The sequence below is a fragment of the Kogia breviceps genome, chromosome 14 (assembly GCF_026419965.1).
Source record: "Kogia breviceps isolate mKogBre1 chromosome 14, mKogBre1 haplotype 1, whole genome shotgun sequence".
In the NCBI taxonomy this organism is placed as follows: Eukaryota; Metazoa; Chordata; class Mammalia; order Artiodactyla; family Physeteridae; genus Kogia; species Kogia breviceps.
The window spans coordinates 84,724,141-84,744,485 of record NC_081323.1 but is presented as its reverse complement, the minus strand read 5'-3'; the positions used below and the strand labels follow the sequence as shown (position 1 = coordinate 84,744,485).

Below are 20,345 nucleotides of genomic sequence, written 5' to 3'. Positions count from 1 at the left end.
TCCTCTGATTTTGAAGAATTGTTGGATGTTTCTTTTTCATTTTGTGAAATGCCTACTACTTTTTTTTTTAACATCTTTATTGGAGTGTAATTGCTTTACAATGGTGTGTTAGTTTCTGCCGTGTAACAAAGTGAATCAGCTATACATGTACATATGTTCCCATATCTCTTCCCTCCCACATTTTTTCCAGGCGGGGCTAATTGACTTGATGATCTTGTAGAGTGGCCAGGATCGATTGCAGCAGGAGTTCCCTTTCAGAGCTCTTGCAGGTTTGGTGAGAGCAGCAGGAGAATGGTCACGTAGGGCTTGTTTGCCAGAAGCAAGTGGGAGAAGGCTCTGCGTCTCCATACCTCTTCATCTTCTCCCAACAAGTCCTCACAAACCATCAGGCCCTGCTGAGTTGGCACGGCCCCAGAAGGCAACGTGATCAAGTGGACAGAACACACAGCCCTTGCATTACCACTGGCCCAGCCCCAACTGCCGCTCCAACATTCAGTACTTTCCAGCTCTGGATGGAGTCCCTTTTTCATCGTGGATCCCAGTTCTCTCTTTAGAAAATGGTTCTCATGCTTGGGTATAATATGAACCACCTGGGAGGGCTTGTTAAAACCACAGACTTTGTGGGAGTTCCCTGGCAGTCCAGTGGTTAGGACTCAGCACTTTCACTACCGTGGGCCTGGGTTCAATCCCTGCTTGGGGAACTAAGACCCCACAAGCCACATGGGGCAGCCAAAAAACAACAACAAAAATACAGTCTTTGACTCCACACACCAACACCCTGAACCTAGAGGATCTGGGATGAGGCCCAAGAATCTGAATTTTAACTCAGAGTGTAAGAAATACTCAGGCTGGAGTGACATCATGAGTATAAAGGGTCACCCCAAACCACTATCCCTTCTCCACCCAGGTGTTTTTGAGAAAACATGTTGGGAAGAAGGGAAATCATCCAAGAAATATGGTCAATCAAATGAAAAAGCAGATTAAGTGCCTCCTCAATCCCGTCTGTCACTGCTTCAACACTACATGCACTTGACACCCACTTAAACCCTCTCAGTTTTAGGATTTTTTTTTTTAAATAATGCACTGGCTCTCATCCATTTTTTTAACATTTTTATTGGAGTATAATTGCTTTACAATGGTGTGTTAGTTTCTGCTTTATAACAAAGTGAATCAGCTATACATGTATGTATATCCCCATATCTCCTCCCTCTTGCGTCTCCCTCCCACCCTCCCTATCCCACCGCTCTAGGTGGTCACAAAGCACAGAGGTGATCTCCCTGTGCTATGCAGCTGCTTCCCACTAGCTATCTATTTTACATTTGGTAGTGTATATTTGTCCATGCCACTCTCTTACTTCGTCCCAGCTTACCCTTCTCCCTCCCCGTGTCCTCAAGTCCATTCTCTACATCTGCATCTTTATTCCTGTCCTCCTGCCCCTAGGTTCTTCAGAACCATTTTTTTTTTTTAGATTCCATATATATGTGTTAGCATATGGTATTTGTTTTTCTCTTTCTGACTTACTTCACTCTATGACAGACTCTAGGTCCATCCACCTCACTTCAAATAACTCAATTACATTTCTTTTTACAGTTGAGTAATATTCCATTGTATATATGTGCCACATCTTCTTTATCCATTCATCTGTCAATGGATACTTAGGTTGCTTCCATGTCCTGGCTATTGTAAACAGAGCTGCAAGGAACATTGTGGTACATGACTCTTTCTGAATTATGGTTTCCTCAGGGTATATGCCCAGTAGTGGGATTGCTGGGTCGTATGGGAGTTCTTTTTGTAGTTTTTTAAGGAACGTCCATACTGTTCTCCATAGTGGCTATATCAATTTACATTCCCACCAACAGTGCAAGAGGGTTCCCTTTTCTCCACACCCTCTCCAGCATTTATTGTTTGTAGATTTTTTGATGATGGCCATTCTGACTGCTGTGAGGTGATACCTCATTGTAGTTTTGATTTGCATTTCTCTAATGATTAGTGATGTTGAGCATCCTTTCATGTGTTTGTTGGCAATCTGTATATCTTTGGAGAAATGTCTATTTAGGTCTTCTGCCCATTTTTGGATTGGGTTGTTTGTTTTTCTGATATTGAGCTGCATGAGCTGCTTATAAATTTTGGAGATTAATCCTTTATCAGTTGCTTCATTTGCTAATATTTTCTCCTATTCTGAGGGTTGTCTTTTTGTCTTGTTTATGGTTTCCTTTGCTGTGCAAAAGCTTTTAAGTTTCATTAGGTCCCATTTGTTATTTTTGTTTTTATTTCCCTTTCTCTAGGAGGTGTGTCAAAAAGGATCTTGCTGTGGTTTATGTCATAGAGTGTTCTGCTTATGTTTTCCTCTAAGAGTTTAATAGTGTCTGGCCTTACATTTAGGTTTTTAATCTATTTTGAGTTTATTTTTGTGTATGGTGTTTGGGAGTGTTCTAATATCATTCTTTTACATGTAGCTCTCCAGTTTTCCCAGCACCACTTATTGAAGAGGCTGTCTTTTCTCCATTGTATATTCTTGTCTCCCTTTACAAAGGTAAGGTGACCATATGTGTGTGGGTTTATCTCTGGGCTTTCTATCCTGTTCCATTGATCTATATTTCTGTTTTTGTGCCAGTACCATACTGCCTTGATTACTATAGCTTTGTAGTATAGTCTGAAGTTAGGGAGCCTGATTCCTCCAGCTCCGTTTTTCTTTCTCAAGATTGCTTTGGCTGTTCAGGGTCTTTTGTGTTTCCATAGAAATTGTGAAATTTTTAGAACAAGAGTTCTTGACATGCCTGTGTCAGGTCTGGCACTATATTGGCAAATTTAAAATTTTTATCTTGTGCATATATGTGTGTGTGTGTGTGTATGTGTTATGCAATTCATATATATGTATATGATTTCTTGTAATAATTACTTTAGACAGTATTTATCCCCATTTTGCTGATGAGTAAAGTGAAGTTATAAGACACTAATAATGATAGCTAAATGAGGCTGAATTTGACTCTCTGGTCAATATTTTCTGAATTGTGTGAATAGATATTTTTCAGTTCTCATGTTCTCAAGCACTTCATCAAGGAAGTAACTGACAAAAAATACCTATGTTGGGTTTCACACTACAGTTGTTAATTTACAAAATTCATCTAGGTACATATATATTATTGATAGTATATTCTATATATAGTACTATATGTATCATATCACATATGCAATTAATATACATATCATATAATATTAAATATATGCATTTACATCTATATATACTGTCATTATAGTTTATGAAGTTGCTTTCATAGGAATTACCTCATTTGATTTTTATAATAAAAGTGAGTAATTTTTTAAATTTGAAGTTTAAAAGGGATAAGAGTCTTTCCAAAGTCATACAGCTAACAGATGTTGTGTGTCCTCATCAGAATTCTTTCTACCACCCAACCACATCTCTTCCAGCTCCTCTCCTTTCTGAAGAGCTTCCACTTTAACAACAGTGCTAGGGACCAGGTATATTTGGATCAGCAAAGAATCTCTGAGGAACAGTATGATATTCTCAACTTTTGGAACTTTCCCGATGGACTCAGGCTTCAGGTGAAAGTAGGACAGTTTGTCCCAGAGGCTCCACGTGGACAAGGTTTTTCCATCTATGAAGAGCTGATCGATTGGGCCATCAGATTTAAAGAGGTTGGTTGCTGGATATTTATGACGCTTAGGTATTTAGGACAGAGCTGGGTCATGAGCACTTTGGTGACCTTCTCCAGGTCAACACGAGAAGCCGAGCGCCCCCCTTCTAACTTGAGTACTTTTCTAAGTTTCCTTCAAATTTGAGCAATTTTCCCTTCCTAGTGCCTAACGGATTTGGGAGAAATACATCTAATCAAGTATATGCTCCTAACATTTGGTAGAGTTAGTGTCATGCAGTAGAGAAGAGCATCCAGTCCAGTCAATGAATGGGCTCCTTTTTCAAAATAAAGCTTGTTGGCTGTCCCTGAAACACTCTGGTTACACAGGACTAGATCACATGTGCAGGGTTCAACAAGACTTTCCTCTGATTTCTCGAGACTCCTAGCTCTGTGTGCAGCAAAAGCAGTGGCCCTGGACGGAGGAAAGCTCCCCCAGTGGGGACAGGCTGCCTGCTGCTTTGACGGCATGTGCTGCCCAGACAAGGAGATTTCCATCACACAGGTACCGATCAGGAGGAATTCTCTTCCTCACCCTTTCATTTACATTCTTATTTGTCCCCCAAAAGTGAAGGATCCAGACGATGACTGAAATCTTCTAGTTCCCTCATTTATTCAGCAATTTCACTATTAAAGTTAACAATTTTAAAAAAGTCTTATGTGGCTGAAAAACAGCAAGTATAGGGTGGGATGGTGGGACCCCATGATGGGAAGTGACAATAGTCTTGTACTGAAGAACTTTCACACCATAGTTAGTATTTTGGATTTGCCAACAGAGAAGCTAATTAAACGATGAGAGAGGGAAAACACCCCCCCACCAATTAAATTTGTGGACAACATAAATTGGTCACTTTCCTTCCTGTTATTTAACATTGAAGCTCTGAGAAGCCCAACAATGCATGGAACAAAAGGGGCCATATTTATAGAAGAGGAAAATACAAGAGATTAAAGCACATCCTTTTGTACCAAAACTATTCCAAAGAATCAACTGAAACGGTATAATTGCTAAAACTTTCATGTAAAATCTCCTGATTCAAGATACATATCTAAAAATACATGATTTTTCTTTTTATAAAAATAATCAAGTAGATGAAATGATAAAATATTCCGTTCGGGGCTTCCCTGGTGGCGCAGTGGTTGAGAGTCCGCCTGCCGATGCGGGGGACACGGGTTCGTGCCCCGGTCCGGGAAGATCCCACGTGCCGCGGGGCGGCTGGACCCGTGAGCCGTGGCCGCTGAACCTGCGCGTCCGGAGCCTGTACTCCACAACGGGAGAGGCCACAGCGGGGAGAGGCCCGTGTACCGAAAAAAAAAAAAAAAAATTCGTTCGGATAGTAGCAATGTACAATATATCTCGGGTTAACCTTAAGAAGAACTGCATGGTAATTATATCATCAAAATGCAAACTTTTGGAGAGGTATATATATCTTGATTAAATGAACGAAGAACCTTGACTTCTTTACACCCCCTCACTGGGCTTGCCCTCGGGCCAATGGTGAAAGCATGGAAAGGTATCAAAGCAGTAGGTGGTCTAGCTTGCTCAGTTCTGGCAGATTTGCTGTAGAATACCTCAAGGGCAGAAATCCTCAGGCTCCTCCTCCATGGTGCGCGGACCTCTCGCTCTCGCGGCCTCTCGCGTTGCGGAGCACAGGCTCCGGACGCGCAGGCGCAGCGGCCACGGCTCACGGGCCTAGCCGCTCCGCGGCACGTGGGATCCTCCCGGACCGGGACACGAACCCGCGTCCCCTTCATCGGCAGGCGGACTCTCAACCACTGCGCCACCAGGGAAGCCCTTCCGTGCCTTTTGAAGTTTGCTTACAAGCAGTGGTGACAGCGTAAAACAGAAAATGCCGTGGATATGACTGCCTTCTCAGGTAATTGACTGTTAGGTCCGGTGCGCACCCGGGAGCTCTGAGGCGCACACAAGCTCAAATGAATCCTTTTAGGGAAACTCAACCTCTCCTTCAGCATGAACCTTTTGCAAACTTGGCTGCCGACTAGCTCACCTCGAATTAGTGTTGGTTTTACTTGCACGTTTTTCTCATTAGAAGCTCATTGCCGTCAGGTGTGGGCTCATTGCCAGAGCAGCGTGCAGTGGATCCTGTGCCCTGAAAAAGAGCCCTTTGCTTTGCTTGATCCGATTTTTACTATGTTCTGGGCTTCACACACATTTGGAATCAAAAGTACACCGAACACTGCAAAGTTCTGCCAGTTTTCTCTCCCTGTATCCACAAATCAGGCTGTAAAGTATAATTTCTCCTGAATTCACTCATTAACTCCTCTTATTTCTATCTGCTTTACTCGATGACCTTCCTCTTTTCTCTGTCATAGATCCGCCTTCCTGCCTATATAACATCTCTTTATTTAACAGAATACAAATTTGGAATTTGGAAACGTCCTAATCTACTCAGAAATAATTAGTAGGCTTAAAGAAATTTTAAATAACAACGCCAGAACCCTCCTTTTGAAATCAGGCAAAATCATTTCAAATTTCATTTGTAAGAAAAATCAATTCCAAGAAAGTAATTATATAAGAGAGTGATTAGGGTGAAAACCCCATTTAAGATACTGAAGGTTATTAAAAACTACTCTTTCTTCACCATCGTTAAAGCACTCTTGTTTAAAAACAAGACAAAAATGATCATTTTGCCACAATTGGGTAAGTCCGGTCTCTAAATAAGTACACAAAAGTGCAGCAGCTTTTCTATGGACAAATAATAACTGTATTAACTCTACGGCAGAAAAATATTCCAAAATGTAGGTGTGCATTTAAAATATTTAGTAATGAACTGCAAGTGCCCAAGTCCGATACAAAGGTATTCTAAAATTATTTGTCGGGGAAAAATATGGAGTCAATAATCCTGACACAGGCCAGGGATGCTACTCAGGTGAGATGATTCAGGCTCAGTGTAGAGACAGGTGTTTATAGTTAGTTACGTGGAGAGGGAGGAAGTGATGTCCCCGGAAGAAGAGAACGCAAGTGTGATACACACAGGTATGAGGAGAAAGGAGCGTTCTGAGAACTGAAGGTAGATTTCTTTCAAGGTTTTGATAGTAATGAAGGACCTCAAAGGGCTGCTCACCCAACAGGGCACCAGGTCCTGATCAGCTGAGCTGAAGATTCCATTAAACCTTCAGGAAACAGGTAATTTTCACTGAATTTAATAGTACCATAATTTTTTTTAAAGAGGAAAGCTTCATAAATTTTAGGGTTTGCTTTTGTTTATTATAATTCAGTATAAAATTCTTGCCAATATTTGGACTATTGTGAACTCAGGTCTGCCTGACTCTAATGTTCTTTCAAGTACTTTTGTTAGAAAACATTTAAAAATTTTAGCCCCGGTTGGCTGTGGTGTGCTATTTATTTAATGTACTTGATTAATCTTTTCTAAGGCTTTATTTACAATGTATTAGCATTTTATAAAGGAGATTGGCCTATGGTTTTCTTTTTGATGATAAATTTATGAAATTAAATCTTGAGAAATTCATACTGAGATAAATATCAATATACAGAAATATTTCTAAACCCTGTAACTCTAAGAGAATGACAGCTTTTTCAGAGAAAAGGTTGTAATGAACATGAAAACTAGCAAAAGGTGTATAATGGAAAGATCACAGGCTTTGGAATCAGACAAACGTAATTAGGGCCCAGACTACGGTAAGGTAAGTGAGGTGCAGGAGGTATAAACATTAAAGAGGCACTTGGGGTCTTGCAGGGACAGGGGTGGCTCCTGAAACAGAATCCTGCTTGAATTTTGCCCCTGTGGGTGTCCTATTTGGCTCACCCTAATTCAGCCCCCTGGTCACGAGTCTACATCTAGCCCTGCTCGACCTACCTCCAAGATCTCGGGTGAGTTACTTCAGCTCTTTAAGTCTCAACAGTTTTCTTCTGCAAAGTGGTTGCTTCTATCTACCTACCTCCCGAGATTCTGTGAAAATTGAAGGGGAGATATTACACGAAGCAAATTGCCTGGAGTATCACAGGTACACATTAGAATTGGTTTCTTTAGCCTCCCTACTCCACGGCCTCAAAAAAAAAAAAAAAAAACGGTGCTGCGGGAGAAGTAGGTAGAATGTAGATAATAACAGAGCTTTTTGCGTGGTTGGGAGTTTGGACTCAATCTTGAACAGTGATTCTCAAAGTGTAGTATGTATACCAACGACATCAGCGTCACTGGAGAACGTGTTAGAAATATAAATTCTGAGTTTCCCAACCAGAAACTCTGGTGGAGGCCAGCAAACCTCGTTAACAAGCCCCCCATATGATTCTAATGCATGCTAATGTCTGAGAATCACTGATCTAGAAGAACATGAGAATAACTGTGGCATTTGAATCAAGAAGTAGTATGAAAGGATTTAAATAATAGAAACAATAATACCTGTGATTGAATGGATGAGAGATGAGAGGGATTCAAGACAGAAGACAGGGAGACTCATAAGGGAGTAATTCTGTTAAAATACAAGTTATTCAAATTGAAACAACATAGTGAATGTGATCATGAACAGGACATCGGTTTGCAATGATGTGGATAACAGAAATAATGGAAATTTGTAGCTTCTTAAGTGAGCGTTTATGCCTTGGCCCTTCTCTATATGTGCAACAGCTGGGATATTCTCTAGGTCACTGCAGGTTATCAATAAACGCTTGCTTTTGAGTGAATGAATCCAAGATATGTCCTACTCTGCCCATATCTAAGTCAAATAGTTGGGTGTAATTTTTTTTTTTTTTTTTTTTTTTGTGATATGCGGGCCTCTCACTGTTGTGGCCTCTCCCGTTGCGGAGCACAGGCTCCGGGCGCGCAGGCTCAGCGGCCATGGCTCACGGGCCCAGCCGCTCCGCGGCACGTGGGATCTTCCCGGACCGGGGCACGAACCCGTGTTCCCTGCATCGGCAGGCGGATTCTCAACAACTGCGCCACCAGGGAAGCCCTGGGTGTAATTTTTGTTTATATGAAAGAACGTGTTCCTTTGCATGTGTAAGGTAAACAAAAGAGGTGATGTTAGGTTCCTTGGTCCTTGATATACTAAGAAAAACTAGACAGCATTAACTCAGAATTCTTGACTCTGTAATGTTCCTTTATTTGGTGTCGAATTATACAAATTTGACCACATGTAAATATTTGGGGAGCTCAAGAGAATCACTGAACCCAAGGTAACGGCACCTTGCTTTACTTGCTGGATGCGAAGCAATGTATGAAGTGTCCAGACCATCAGTACCCAAATAGTGATCGAGATCGTTGCCTCTCAAAGGCTGTGGCCTTCTTGTCCTATGAAGATCCTCTGGGGATGGTCCTTGCCTGCACTGCCCTCTGTCTGTCTGTCCTCGCAGCTGTCGTTCTTGGCGTCTTTGTGAAGTATAGGGACACCTGCATAGTCAAAGCTAATAACCGGGCTCTCAGCTGCATCCTGCTCACCTCCCTCGTCCTGTACTTCCTCTGCTCTTTCCTCTTCATTGGCCACCCCAACACTACCACCTGCATCCCCCAACAGATGACATTTGGAGTCGTGTTCACTGTGGCTTTTTCCACCATGTTGGCTAAAACCGTCACTGTCCTGGCTTTCAAGGTCACAACCCCAGGGAGAAAGATGAGGCAGTGGTTGCTTTCAGGGGCACCCAATTTGATCATTCCCGTCTGCTCGTTGATTCAAGTGACTCCTTGTGCTGTCTGGTTGGGAACCTCTCCCCCTTCCGTTGGTATGGATACACATTCAGAGCCTACCCTCCTAATCATTGTGTGCAAATAAGGACTCCGTTGTCATGTTCTAACTTTCCTTAGGCTACTTGGGCTCCTTGGCCCTCTCGAGCTTCACCTTGGCCTTCCTGGCCAGAAGCCTGCCTGGCACTCTCAGTGAAGCCAAGTTCCTGACAGTCAGCATGTTGGTGTTCTGCGGTGTCTGGATTGCCTTCCTCCTTGTGTATAATAGCACCAAGGGGAAGGTCATGGTGGCTGTGGAGATCTTTTCCATCTTGGCTTCCAGTACTGGGTTACTAGGATGCCTCTTTGCCTCCAGGTGCTATAATATTCTCCTTAAGCAAGATAGGAACACCCTGCCAAGATTAAGGGGTAAAACAAACTCTGGGGAAAAATAAATATTTAAGACTTTACTTCATGGATTTCATAAAACATTTAGAAAGCTTTAAATTAAGCAATACTTTGAAAACTTCACTCCTCACACCCTGCCATGGGTACCTAAATGTTCTAACATCATTTCCTCCTTGATTTGCAATGCCCTGGTTATAATAAACTAAATTCCTAGATGTAAATCTGTGTTCTGCACTCACTATTCTTTCATTGATTCTTTCTCTGAATTAATACCATGCTGTTTTAACTTTCTGGATTTCATGGTATGTTCTGACAGTTGATAATACCTGTTCTTCGTTATTGCTGTTTTTCAGTTATTTTCTGTTTATTCTTACAATTTTCTCTTTGGCTTTTTGAATGGTCTTGGCAAATTCCATAATACACAGTAAGAGATTTGGATTGGAATCATTTTGAATTCAAAGATTAATTTGAAGAAGGACTGACCTCTTTGCAATTAAAAGTTTCCCACTCAGGAATGTGCATTATCTCTGTTTATCTTAGCATTTTCAGTTTATTTATGAATGTTTTATTATAGTTTCTGACTGGTTATTTGGGTTGTTAAGTAATGTATTGTTTCTTGTACATTTCTTGAGCTTACTTGTTTGGTCCTGTTAATTGTAAATTGATTCTTTTGGTCTTCTAAGCTATGAAAAATACTGTAAGGTTTCTTTCTGCTCAATATAACTTATTTCTTTCCTAGCGTATTGGCAACATTCTTTAATACAATGCTTAATCATAGCAGTAATTGTAGCTTTGTGTCTTGGCTTTAGTGGGAAAACTTCTAATTTTTTTTTTACATTAAAATGTATGTTTGTGGTAGGTCTTTGGATCATACCTTTTTGTTAATCCAAATGAATATCTCATTAATGATTAGAGTGCCCTGTATTCAACCCAACCTATGTTTTTTACATAAATTTTTAAAATTGTGATAAAATGCCCATAACATAAAATTTACCATCTTAACCATTTTTAAGTGTATGGTTTCAGTAGTGTTAAGTACCTTGGCATTTTGTGCAACAAATCTCCAGAACTCTTTTGGTCTTCTCAGACTAAACCTCTACATCCATGAAACAATTCCCCACCCCCCAGCATTCATCATTCTAGCTTCTTTCTCTATGAATTTGACTGCTCTAGGTACCTCAGAGAAGTAGAGTCATGCAGTATGTGTGTTTTCATGACTGGCTTATTTCACTTAGAATAATGTCCTCAAGGTTCATCCATGTTGTAGCATGTGTCAAAATTTCCTTCCTTTTCAAGGATGCGTAATATTCCATTGTATGTATATTTACCATATTTTGTTAATCCATTCCTTCATCAATGGGCACTTGAGTTGCTTCCACTTTGGGCCTCTTGTGAATTATGCTGCTATGAACAAGGGCGTACAAATACCTCTTTGAGATCCTGCTTTCAGTTCTTTGGGGCATATACCCAGAAAAGGAATTTCTGTAATTCTCTTTTTTTTTATTTTTTGAGGAACCACCAAACTGTTTGCTAGAGTGGCTGCAGCATTTTACAGTCCCATCAACAGTGCACACACGTTCTAATTTCTCCACATCCTTACCAACACTTGCCCTTCTCTGCTGTTTAATAATAGCAATCTCAATAGCATGAGGTGGAATCTCATCGTGGTTTTTGTTTGTTTGTTTTTATTCAAGGGTGAGATTCATTTTTCCTACTGCTATTGATCTCAGAGAGACAGCAGTGAGTGCTGGCTTGAAGGGAGATCTTAGTTCTCCACCCAGGAATTGAACCTGGGTAGCCTGTATGAAAACCAGGAATCCTAGCCACGAGACTAGCAAGGGCTAGAGGCTGAAACAAATTTCCCCTGGCCCTTGCCCCCACTGAAAAATGCATTTCTCAAGGAGGCAAAAACTGTAAAGACGGGTACAAAGTTTATTATTAGAGACAGCACAAGTGGGAGAGCACACAGAGAAACAGTTTGTTTAATTAAGACCAACGCAAGGCAGAAATACACACCCAGAGAGAAAGGGTGTGGGAATCCTCCCTAATAAGGAGGAGCCAGTAAAAAGGTGGTTAAACCATTTATATAGGGCAGTTCTTCGGGTCTTTGTTTACCTTTGGCCAATTATCTGGTTTCCTTTTCCACACCTGCCCTACCCTAGTATCCTCCCCAACATGCGCGCACAACTTTTTTCCGAGATGGATTCCAGCCCACCCTCTGGGGGGGGGCCTTAATATCACCTATTATGGGGTGGTACTCCCTCCTTTTTGACCCCCAAGGAGCCTTTCTGCACCTGTGCAATGTCTCCCTTGCCCCAAGGAAGGGAAATATATGACCTCTTGATACTTACTCAGAAGGGTTTAGCCCCTCCATGTTCCTGCCATGACTGTTATAGTAAAGTGCCCTCAGGAGACAGCGCGTGGCTATTTACCCTGTTTTTGTTGTTATTTCTATGTCGAAGTGCAAACAGGAGGCTGGTTGTGAATATCTAACCTGGAGCCCACCTGTCTCGTGTCTCAGGAAATGCAAACAGGAGGCTAGTTCTAAGTGTCCAGCCTGAAGCCCATCTTTTTCTCACCGCAAGAAATGTAAACAGGAGGCCAGTTGTAAATGCCTAGCCCGGAGCCCATCTGTCTCCTGCCTCACTATTAAGATGTAAATGACATATAACACTGTCTTAGTCCAACGGGTACAACACACTGATTTGACAGATGTATGTATTCCAAAATGATTACCAGAATGAGTTTAGTCAGTTCACCTCAAATAGTTACGATTTTTTTCTTGTTATAAGAACTTTTAAGATCTACTCCCTTGGCAACTTTCAAATATGCAATTCAGTACTGTTAACGGTAGTCGCCTCGCTGTACATTATATCCTTTAAACTAATTTATCTTCTGCGGCTGGAAGCTTTTACCTTTTGATCACCTTCACCCATGCCCCCCACCCTCAGCCCCAACTCTGGCAATCACTAATCTGTTCTCTGTACCTAAAAGTTGAGGGGTTTTTTTGGTTCCACACACAAGTGATAGCGTAGAGTCTTTCTCTGTCTGACTTATTTCACTGAGCACAATACCCTCGCGGTCCATCCATGCTGTCACAAATGACAAGAATTCCTTATTTTTTATGGCTGATAATGTTCCATTGTACATATATATGCCACGTTTTCTTTATCTGTTCATCCATAGATAGACACTTAGGTTGTTTCTATATCTTGGCTATTATTGGGTGGGCCAAAAGGTTCATTCGGTTTTTCCGTAAGGTGGCTCTAGTAGCACTTAGCTGTCTCTAACTTCATTCAAAACAATTTTGTTAGATTGTATGTGACAGCTGTCATATCAGTGTACATTTTTTAAAAGACATCAAAATTGGTGAATTTTGGTGTGGCCATTTTAATATTGAAGATGGAAGAAAAAAAGCAACATTTTCAGCATATCATGCTTTATTATTTCAAGAAAGGTAAAAAATGCAACTGAAACACACACACACACAAAATTTGTGCAGTGTACGGAGAAGGTGCTGTGACTGATCGAACATGTCAGAAGTGATTCGCAAAGTTTTGTGCTGGAGATTTCTCGCTGGACGGTGCTGCACGGTTGGGTAGACCAGTTGAAGAGGGCAGGAATCAAATCGAAGCTCAAAATAGCCAAATCAAGAGCTGAAAATCATTCGCACCAGCTTGGTTATGAAAATCGCTTTGATGTTCGGGTTCCACATAAGTTCAGCAAAAAAAAAAACCTTCTGGACCGTATTTCCGCATGCAGTTCTCTACTGAAACGTAATGAAAACGTTCCGGCTTTAAAACAAATTGTGACAGGCGATGAAAAGTGGATACTGTACGATAACGTACAATGGAAGAGATCGTGGGGCAAGCGAAATGAACCACCACCAACCACACCAAAGGCCGGCCTTCATCTAAAGAAGGTGGTGTTGTGTATATGGTGGGATTGGAAGGGAGTCCTCTATTATGAGCTCCTTCCGGAAAACGAAAAAATTAATTCCAACAAGTACTGCTCCCAATAAGACCACCTGAAAGCGGCACTTGACAAAAAGCGTCCAGAATTAGTCAACAGAAAACGCATAATCTTCCATCAGGATAAGGCAAGACCGCATGTCTCTTTGATGACCTGGCAAAAACTGTTACAGCTTGGCTGGAAAGTTCTGATTTATCTGCCGTATTCCCCAGACATTGCATCTTCAGATTTCCATTTATTTTGGTCTTTACAAAATTCTCTTCATTGAAAAATTTCAGTTCCCTGGAAGACTATAAAAGGCACCTGGAACAGTTCTTTGCTCAAAAAGATAAGAAGTTTTGGGATGGAATTATGAAGTTGCCTGGAAAACGGCAGAAGCTAGTGGAGCAAAGGGGTGAACACGTTGTTCAATAAAGTTCCTGGTGACATTGAAAAATGTGTCTTTTATTTTCACTTTAAAAACCTAGGGCACTTTTTGGCCCACTCAATATTAATAACACTGCAATAACTGGGGGGCAGATAACTTTTCAAGATGGTGATTTCACGTCCTTGGATACATACCCAGAAGTTGAATTCCTAGATCATAATTGTAGTTCTAGTTTTAATTATTGAGGAACCTCCATATTTTTTCAATACTAGTTCTACCAATTTACATTCCCAACAGGGCACAAGGGTTCCCTTTTCTCCAAATCCTCTCCAGCACTTACCTCTTTTTTTAAAATATAAATTTTATTTTATTTATTTTTTATAAAGTTTATTTTATTTATTTTTTAATAAATTTTATTTTATTTTTAAATAAATTTTATTTTATTTATTTTTTTGGTTGCATTGGGTCTTCGTTGCTGCTTGCAGGCTCTCTCTAGTTGCAGCGAGCGGGGGCTACTCTTCGTTGTGGTGTGCAGGCTTCTCGTTGTGGAGCACGGGCTCTAGGCGCGTGGACTTCAGTAGCTGTGGCACTCAGGCTCCGTAGTTGTGGCTTGCGGGCTCTAGAGCACAGGCTCAGTAGCCGTGGGGCACAGGCTTCGTTGCTCCACGTCACGTGGGATCCTCCCGGACCAGGGCTCAAACCCGTGTCCCCTGCATTGGCAGGCAGACTGTTAACCACCGTACCACCAGGGAAGTCCCTTTTTTCTTTTTGATAAGAGCCATTCTAACAGGTGTGAGGTGATATCTCATTATGGTTTGGATTTGCATTTCCCTGATGATTAAGGATGTTGAGCACATTTTTATATTCCTGTTGGCCATTTGTGTGTCTTCTTTGGAAAAATGTCTGTTCACTTCCTCTGCCCAATTTTTAATCTGTGTTTCTGCTATTGAGTTGTGTTACTTTCTGATATATTTTGGATATTAAGCCCACATCAGATATATGATTTGCAAATATTTCTCCCATTTTCTAGGTTGGTTTTACATTTTTGGATGGTTTCCCTTGCTGTGAAAATCTTCTGCTTTTTCGTTTGCAGTCCCACTTGTTTCTTTTTGTTTTTGTTGTTTTTGCTTTTGATGTAATATCCAAAAAATATTGTCAAGACTGATGTCAAGGAGCTTATCTCTTATGTTTTCTTCCAGGAGTTTAATGGTTTCAGGTTTTACTTTCAAGGCTTTAATCCAATTTGAGATGATTTTTCTTAAATCATACCCCAGATAACTAGTGAGGTTGAGCATCTTTTCATGTGCTTGTTGACCATTTGTATAACTTTTTTGAAAAATGTCTATGCAAGTCCTTTGCCCGTTGTTTAATTGGATTATTTTATTGTGGTTGCCTTTGAATTGTAGTCATGCTTTATATATTCTGGATATTAATCTCTTATCATGAAGCTTTCCCTTTATGTTTTCTTCTAAGAGTCTAATAGTTTTAGCTCTTACATTTAGGTTTTTGATACATTTTCACTTAATGTTTTGCATAGTGTAAGGTAAGGGTCCAACCTTATTCTTTTGCATGTGGATATCCAGTTTTCACAGCACAATTACTGAAAAGACTGTCCTTTCCCCCATTGAATGATCTTAGTATCCTTGATGATAATTATCTGACCATATATGTGAGGGTATTTTTGGGGTCTCTATTCTGTTTCATTGGTCTATACATCCATATATATGCCAGTATCACGCTTTTTGATTACTGTAAATTTGTAGTAAGTTTTGCAATCAAAAGGCATGAGCCTTCTAAGTTTAGTCTTTTCCATGATTGTATTGGCTATTTGGGGTCCCCTGATTCCATATAAATTTTAGGATAGATTTTTCCTTTTTTTTTTTTTTTTTTTTTTTGCGGTATGCGGGCCTCTCACTGCTGTGGCCTCTCCCGTTGCGGAGCACAGGCTCCGGACGCACAGGCTCTGCGGCCATGGCTCACGGGCCTAGTTGCTCCGCGGCATGTGGGATCCTCCCGGACCAGGGCACGAACCCGTGTCTCCTGCATCGGCAGGCGGACTCTCAACCACTGCGCCACCAGGGAAGCCCGATTTTTCCTTTTTTGGAAACAAAATGCCATTGAGATTTGATAGGTTTTGCATTGACTCTGTACATCACTTTAGATAATAAAGAGCTCTTGATAATATAAATTCTCCTAATCCATAAACACAAGATATCTTTCCATTTATTTACATTCCTTTAATTTCTTTCAGCAATGTTTTGTAGTTTTCAGTGTATAGATCTTTCACTTCCTTGGATAAGTTAATTCCTAGTATTTTATGCTATTTGATTTCTATTGCAAGTGGAATGAAGTTGGACTCTTACCTTCCACCGTTTTCAAAATTTAACTGAAAATGTATCAAAAACCTAACGTAAGAGCTAAAACTATAAAACACTTAGAAGAAAGCATAGGGGGAAAACTTCATTACGTTGCATTTGCAGTGACTTCTTGGATATGACACAAAAACCACAGGCAACAAAACTGAAAATAGATAAATGGGAATATATCACAATTTTAAAACTTGTGTTCATCAAATCACACAATCAACAGAGTGAAAAGCAACCTATGGAATGACAGAAAATATCCGTAAACCCTATATAAGATAAGGGGTTAATATCTAAAATATATCAAGAATAATTACAGTTATATAGAGTTATAGCTCTTCTCAAGGGGGGGGTCATAAAACACTGTACTATTTACTTTGGGTGGATGTTAGCATTACATAAATAACCATCCATCAACTTAGCTTGGGTTGTTTCATTCCCAAATAATCTTACAGCATTCTGGACAAGGTCGTAGTTATGTATGTGTAGAGGGAGATAACAGAAGAACAGACACCTCTCTCTAACTGGGGTTGTGAGCTAGCTGTTTATGCAACACCCCTGTGCCTTCAGAAACAACCCAGGCATCATTTCTCTGAAAATTAGTTCTGCTTGATATTGGAGTGTTACAATGCAAATCCAACCTTAGGGGCTTTGTGGGTAAGATAGCACGGAATTCATAATGGGCAGCTCATCTTATTATAGAATGGCAAAAAGCTGTTTCTCAAAAGAAAATACTTAGTTGTCAAAGAAAGCGTAACTTTGCTTGCAAATGTTAAGTGTTATTCTTCCGAAGATGGCCCCTGGGCTGAACAACTTTTTTAACTGGTAGGAAAAGCAAGATAGAGATATTTGTCCATTGCTTTGGCATCTCTCAGCCCACTAGACTTCAGGAAAGTTCACTGAGATGTCAGGTCTCTGCACTTGCATGGGATTAATATCTGGCTGTCTTTACTTCTATGTGAGATAGTAATAAAATCTAGGTCCCTTTTGTTTATTAATCCACACAACAAACAGTTATTGAGTACTTATTTCATGTCAGGATCTTTTCTTGGCTCTGGCGAGACAATAGTAAACAAAGTGAAGTTCTTGTCTTCTTGAAAATTACATTCTAGGAAGCAGGAAGTAGAATATAATATAACATTATGCAACATCAGGCAAAATAGGATTATAAGGTAGGATCAGGGGACAAAGAGTGAAGATGCTGCTTTAAATAGGGTCATCAGGGAAGCACATTTGGGCAAGGTTCCATCTGAAAAGAGAGCGAAAGGAAATGAGAGAGTGTCTAGCACTTTGAAGCCTTGATCTTGTACTTCTCAGCCTCTAGAACTGTGAGAAATAAATGTTTGTTGTTCAAGTCACTCAGTCTTGGTACTTTTCTTATAGCAGCCCAAATGGACTAAGATGGTGCTCTATGGTGCTTAGATGCCTGAGACCAAGTTAGAATACTGGAATTGTTGGTTAACCACTTTGATTTTGCAGTAGTCATCAGGGATATAGACCCTTGAAAAATCTTTGCAGTTTACAGTGAACCATTTAAGGAGCTGATCGAATTCCACTGTTATACTCAGGGCAACTGCACTTCCGGTCTTTTAGTGATAAGATCTCTCCACAGCACTCTCCTCAGAGACTTAGCTACATCCATATTCTGGAGAGTATAAATTAAAGGATTCGGTGCGGGAGTGAAACCAGAGGGAAAGCACGGTGAGGCGAGAGCTGCAAGTGGAAAAGGCATTTCTCTTACTCGCAGCTGAATGACACTGTGGCGGATGAAGACACAGGATGCAGAAGTCAGGAGGACGCGGAGGAGGAGACGTAGGATGGCGCTGATGTAAACTGTGGGCTCATAAACAATGATGTCTCCACATACCAACTTCACAACAGCTGGAAGCTCACAGTAAAAGTGGTGGATTTCTTGAGGCCCACAGACGGGGACGTGCATCAGGACCACTGTGTGAATGAGGGAGTTTACTGATGCTCCCAACCAAGACAGGGCAGACATCATCGGTCGCACCTTTCTGTTCATGAGAACAGGGTAGCGCAGCGGGTGACGGATGCAACATAGAGGTCATAGGACATGGAAGCTGGGAGAACACACTCAGCGCCACCCAGAGTCAAATAGAGGAAATGCTGATGGCACAGCCCACAAAGGAGATGGACTTCTGGCCAGATAGCTAGTTGGGGGCTTCCCTGGTGGCGCAGTGGTTGAGAGTCCGCCTGCTGATGCAGGGAACACGGGTTCGTGCCCCGGTCCGGGAAGATCCCACGTGCCGCTGAGCGGCTGGGCCCGTGAGCCATGGCCGCTGAGCCTGCCGTCCGGTCCGGACCAGAGAGGCCACGTACCGCAAATAAATAAATAAAAAGAAAGAAAGAAAGGAGGGGGATGGAGGAGGAAGGAAGAAGAGAAAGGGAAAGAAGGAAGGGAAGGGAAAGGAGGAAAGCAAGGTCTAGTGAATTGTATTCAAAGTAGAATGTGAGTTCTTAGAAAGTTTTAAAGTAAGGAAGCATCAAGATAAAACTTACATGTTTTAAAGCTCACACTGGATGGTGTATGACAGTGGATACATATTACTGGGTAAGGACGGAGGCAGTGTAGCCAATTATGAGGCTACTGCTGCATCCAAAGAAAAGAGGACAGTATTTTGGACTGATTGTAGCAGTGAATAATTCCCAGAAATTTTAGCAGTGTCATTAGCCTAGTATAATGATTGATTTTTTTTTTTTCCTCCACTGTAACAGTTCCTTTACTTTGCAGTGAAAATTGATTTGTATATTTTTTGCCTCTGAGTCCTTGTGGGATTTTTTGTTTTTATTCAAACAGAAAGTCACAAAAATTATAATCATCCTCATCAGTTCACTCATTAATTAATTAATTATTTTTCATCTTGATCTTTTGTTAGCACTTTTATGAGTTCATCAGTTTTCCATTAGAGTTCTGAAAATGCTTATTCATTCACTTCAGCAGTACAGTCAGTTACCAGAAACCTGTACTTGTCAGAGTCTTTTCCATGAATTCCTTGAAGATGAAACCCTTTTATAGGAACATTTTTGCAAAAGCATCAGAGTACACCCAGAACTGTCTGTAAATGACAAAAGACTTAAAAATGACCACGGTTAAAGATTTGATGAAAGTTCATAATAATGCAATTGATTACATTTTAAAGTAATAACTAGAATTATGACTTATAACATTATATCAGAATATATACGATTTTTAGAAATTTCATGTAATGTCTGAAACATTTATATTAACATATTTCCATACAAATAACCCAAAGAAAGTTTAGTATTAGTTGTTTTGTTTGTTTCTTTGTTTTTATACAGCAGGTTCTTATTAGTCATCAATTTTATACCCATCAGTGTATACATGTCAATCCCAATAACAACTGATTTAATATGGAGAGTTGAACATAATGGAATCTCATGATAGGAAACTAATAAAACTGCTTTAATAAAAACAGAGGATTAAGGGTATCATGTAAAATTAATTATGAAGGAAACTAGGACAAAATATACAGCTTTCTTAAATTTCAGAACTATTAAAAAGACAAAAAACTAGTTATATGTAGAAATATTTTTTAAATAAGAGCAGAAAGCATATGAATACAATGTGATAGAATTCAGGACAAAGATACCTGGACTATTAATAAATATAAATGAATTTAACCCAGTTATTCAAGAAAAGGCTTTTCAAATTAGGTCACAAAGCAAAATCAAACTCTGTACAGTATAAAAGAATGTACCTCTTTTACAAACTAGTTCATAAAGCTAAAAATAAAAGAATGGGCAGAGATAAATTAAAATTTAAAAAAAATAAAGGATTTTAATCTTATCATCTGAAAAACTGGAATTCAATTCCAAAGGGATGAAAGACAACAAAAATTTTGTAATTTTAAAAGGGCATTCTCTGAAGTGTATATAACAGTGAAACTAAAATCTGTAAAAGATT

The 20,345-nt window shown here is 40.3% G+C and overlaps 3 protein-coding genes across 3 annotated transcripts in view; 2 read left to right on the top strand and 1 right to left on the bottom strand.

The window, feature by feature from the left end:
- LOC136791942 (cytochrome P450 3A29-like) overlaps positions 1-588 on the top strand; it is a 62,208-nt gene extending 61,620 nt beyond the window's left edge. The window contains exon 16 of the mRNA XM_067012148.1: positions 191-588. Within this exon, the coding sequence (XP_066868249.1) occupies positions 191-204 (14 nt within the window). The 3' untranslated portion in view covers positions 205-588. The remainder of the gene's footprint in view (positions 1-190) is intronic.
- LOC136792605 (vomeronasal type-2 receptor 116-like) lies at positions 558-9,744 on the top strand. The gene is given in 7 exon segments (XM_067013711.1): positions 558-574; positions 2,476-2,533; positions 3,430-3,657; positions 4,035-4,094; positions 4,096-4,150; positions 8,824-9,392; positions 9,394-9,744. Coding segments are annotated over 7 exon segments (1,338 nt in total).
- An 8,219-nt stretch (positions 9,745-17,963) lies between these two features.
- Positions 17,964-18,694, bottom strand: OR2AE1 (olfactory receptor family 2 subfamily AE member 1). The gene is given in 6 exon segments (XM_067013710.1): positions 17,964-18,081; positions 18,083-18,140; positions 18,143-18,448; positions 18,451-18,531; positions 18,534-18,570; positions 18,668-18,694. Coding segments are annotated over 6 exon segments (627 nt in total).
- Positions 18,695-20,345: the final 1,651 nt, after the last annotated feature.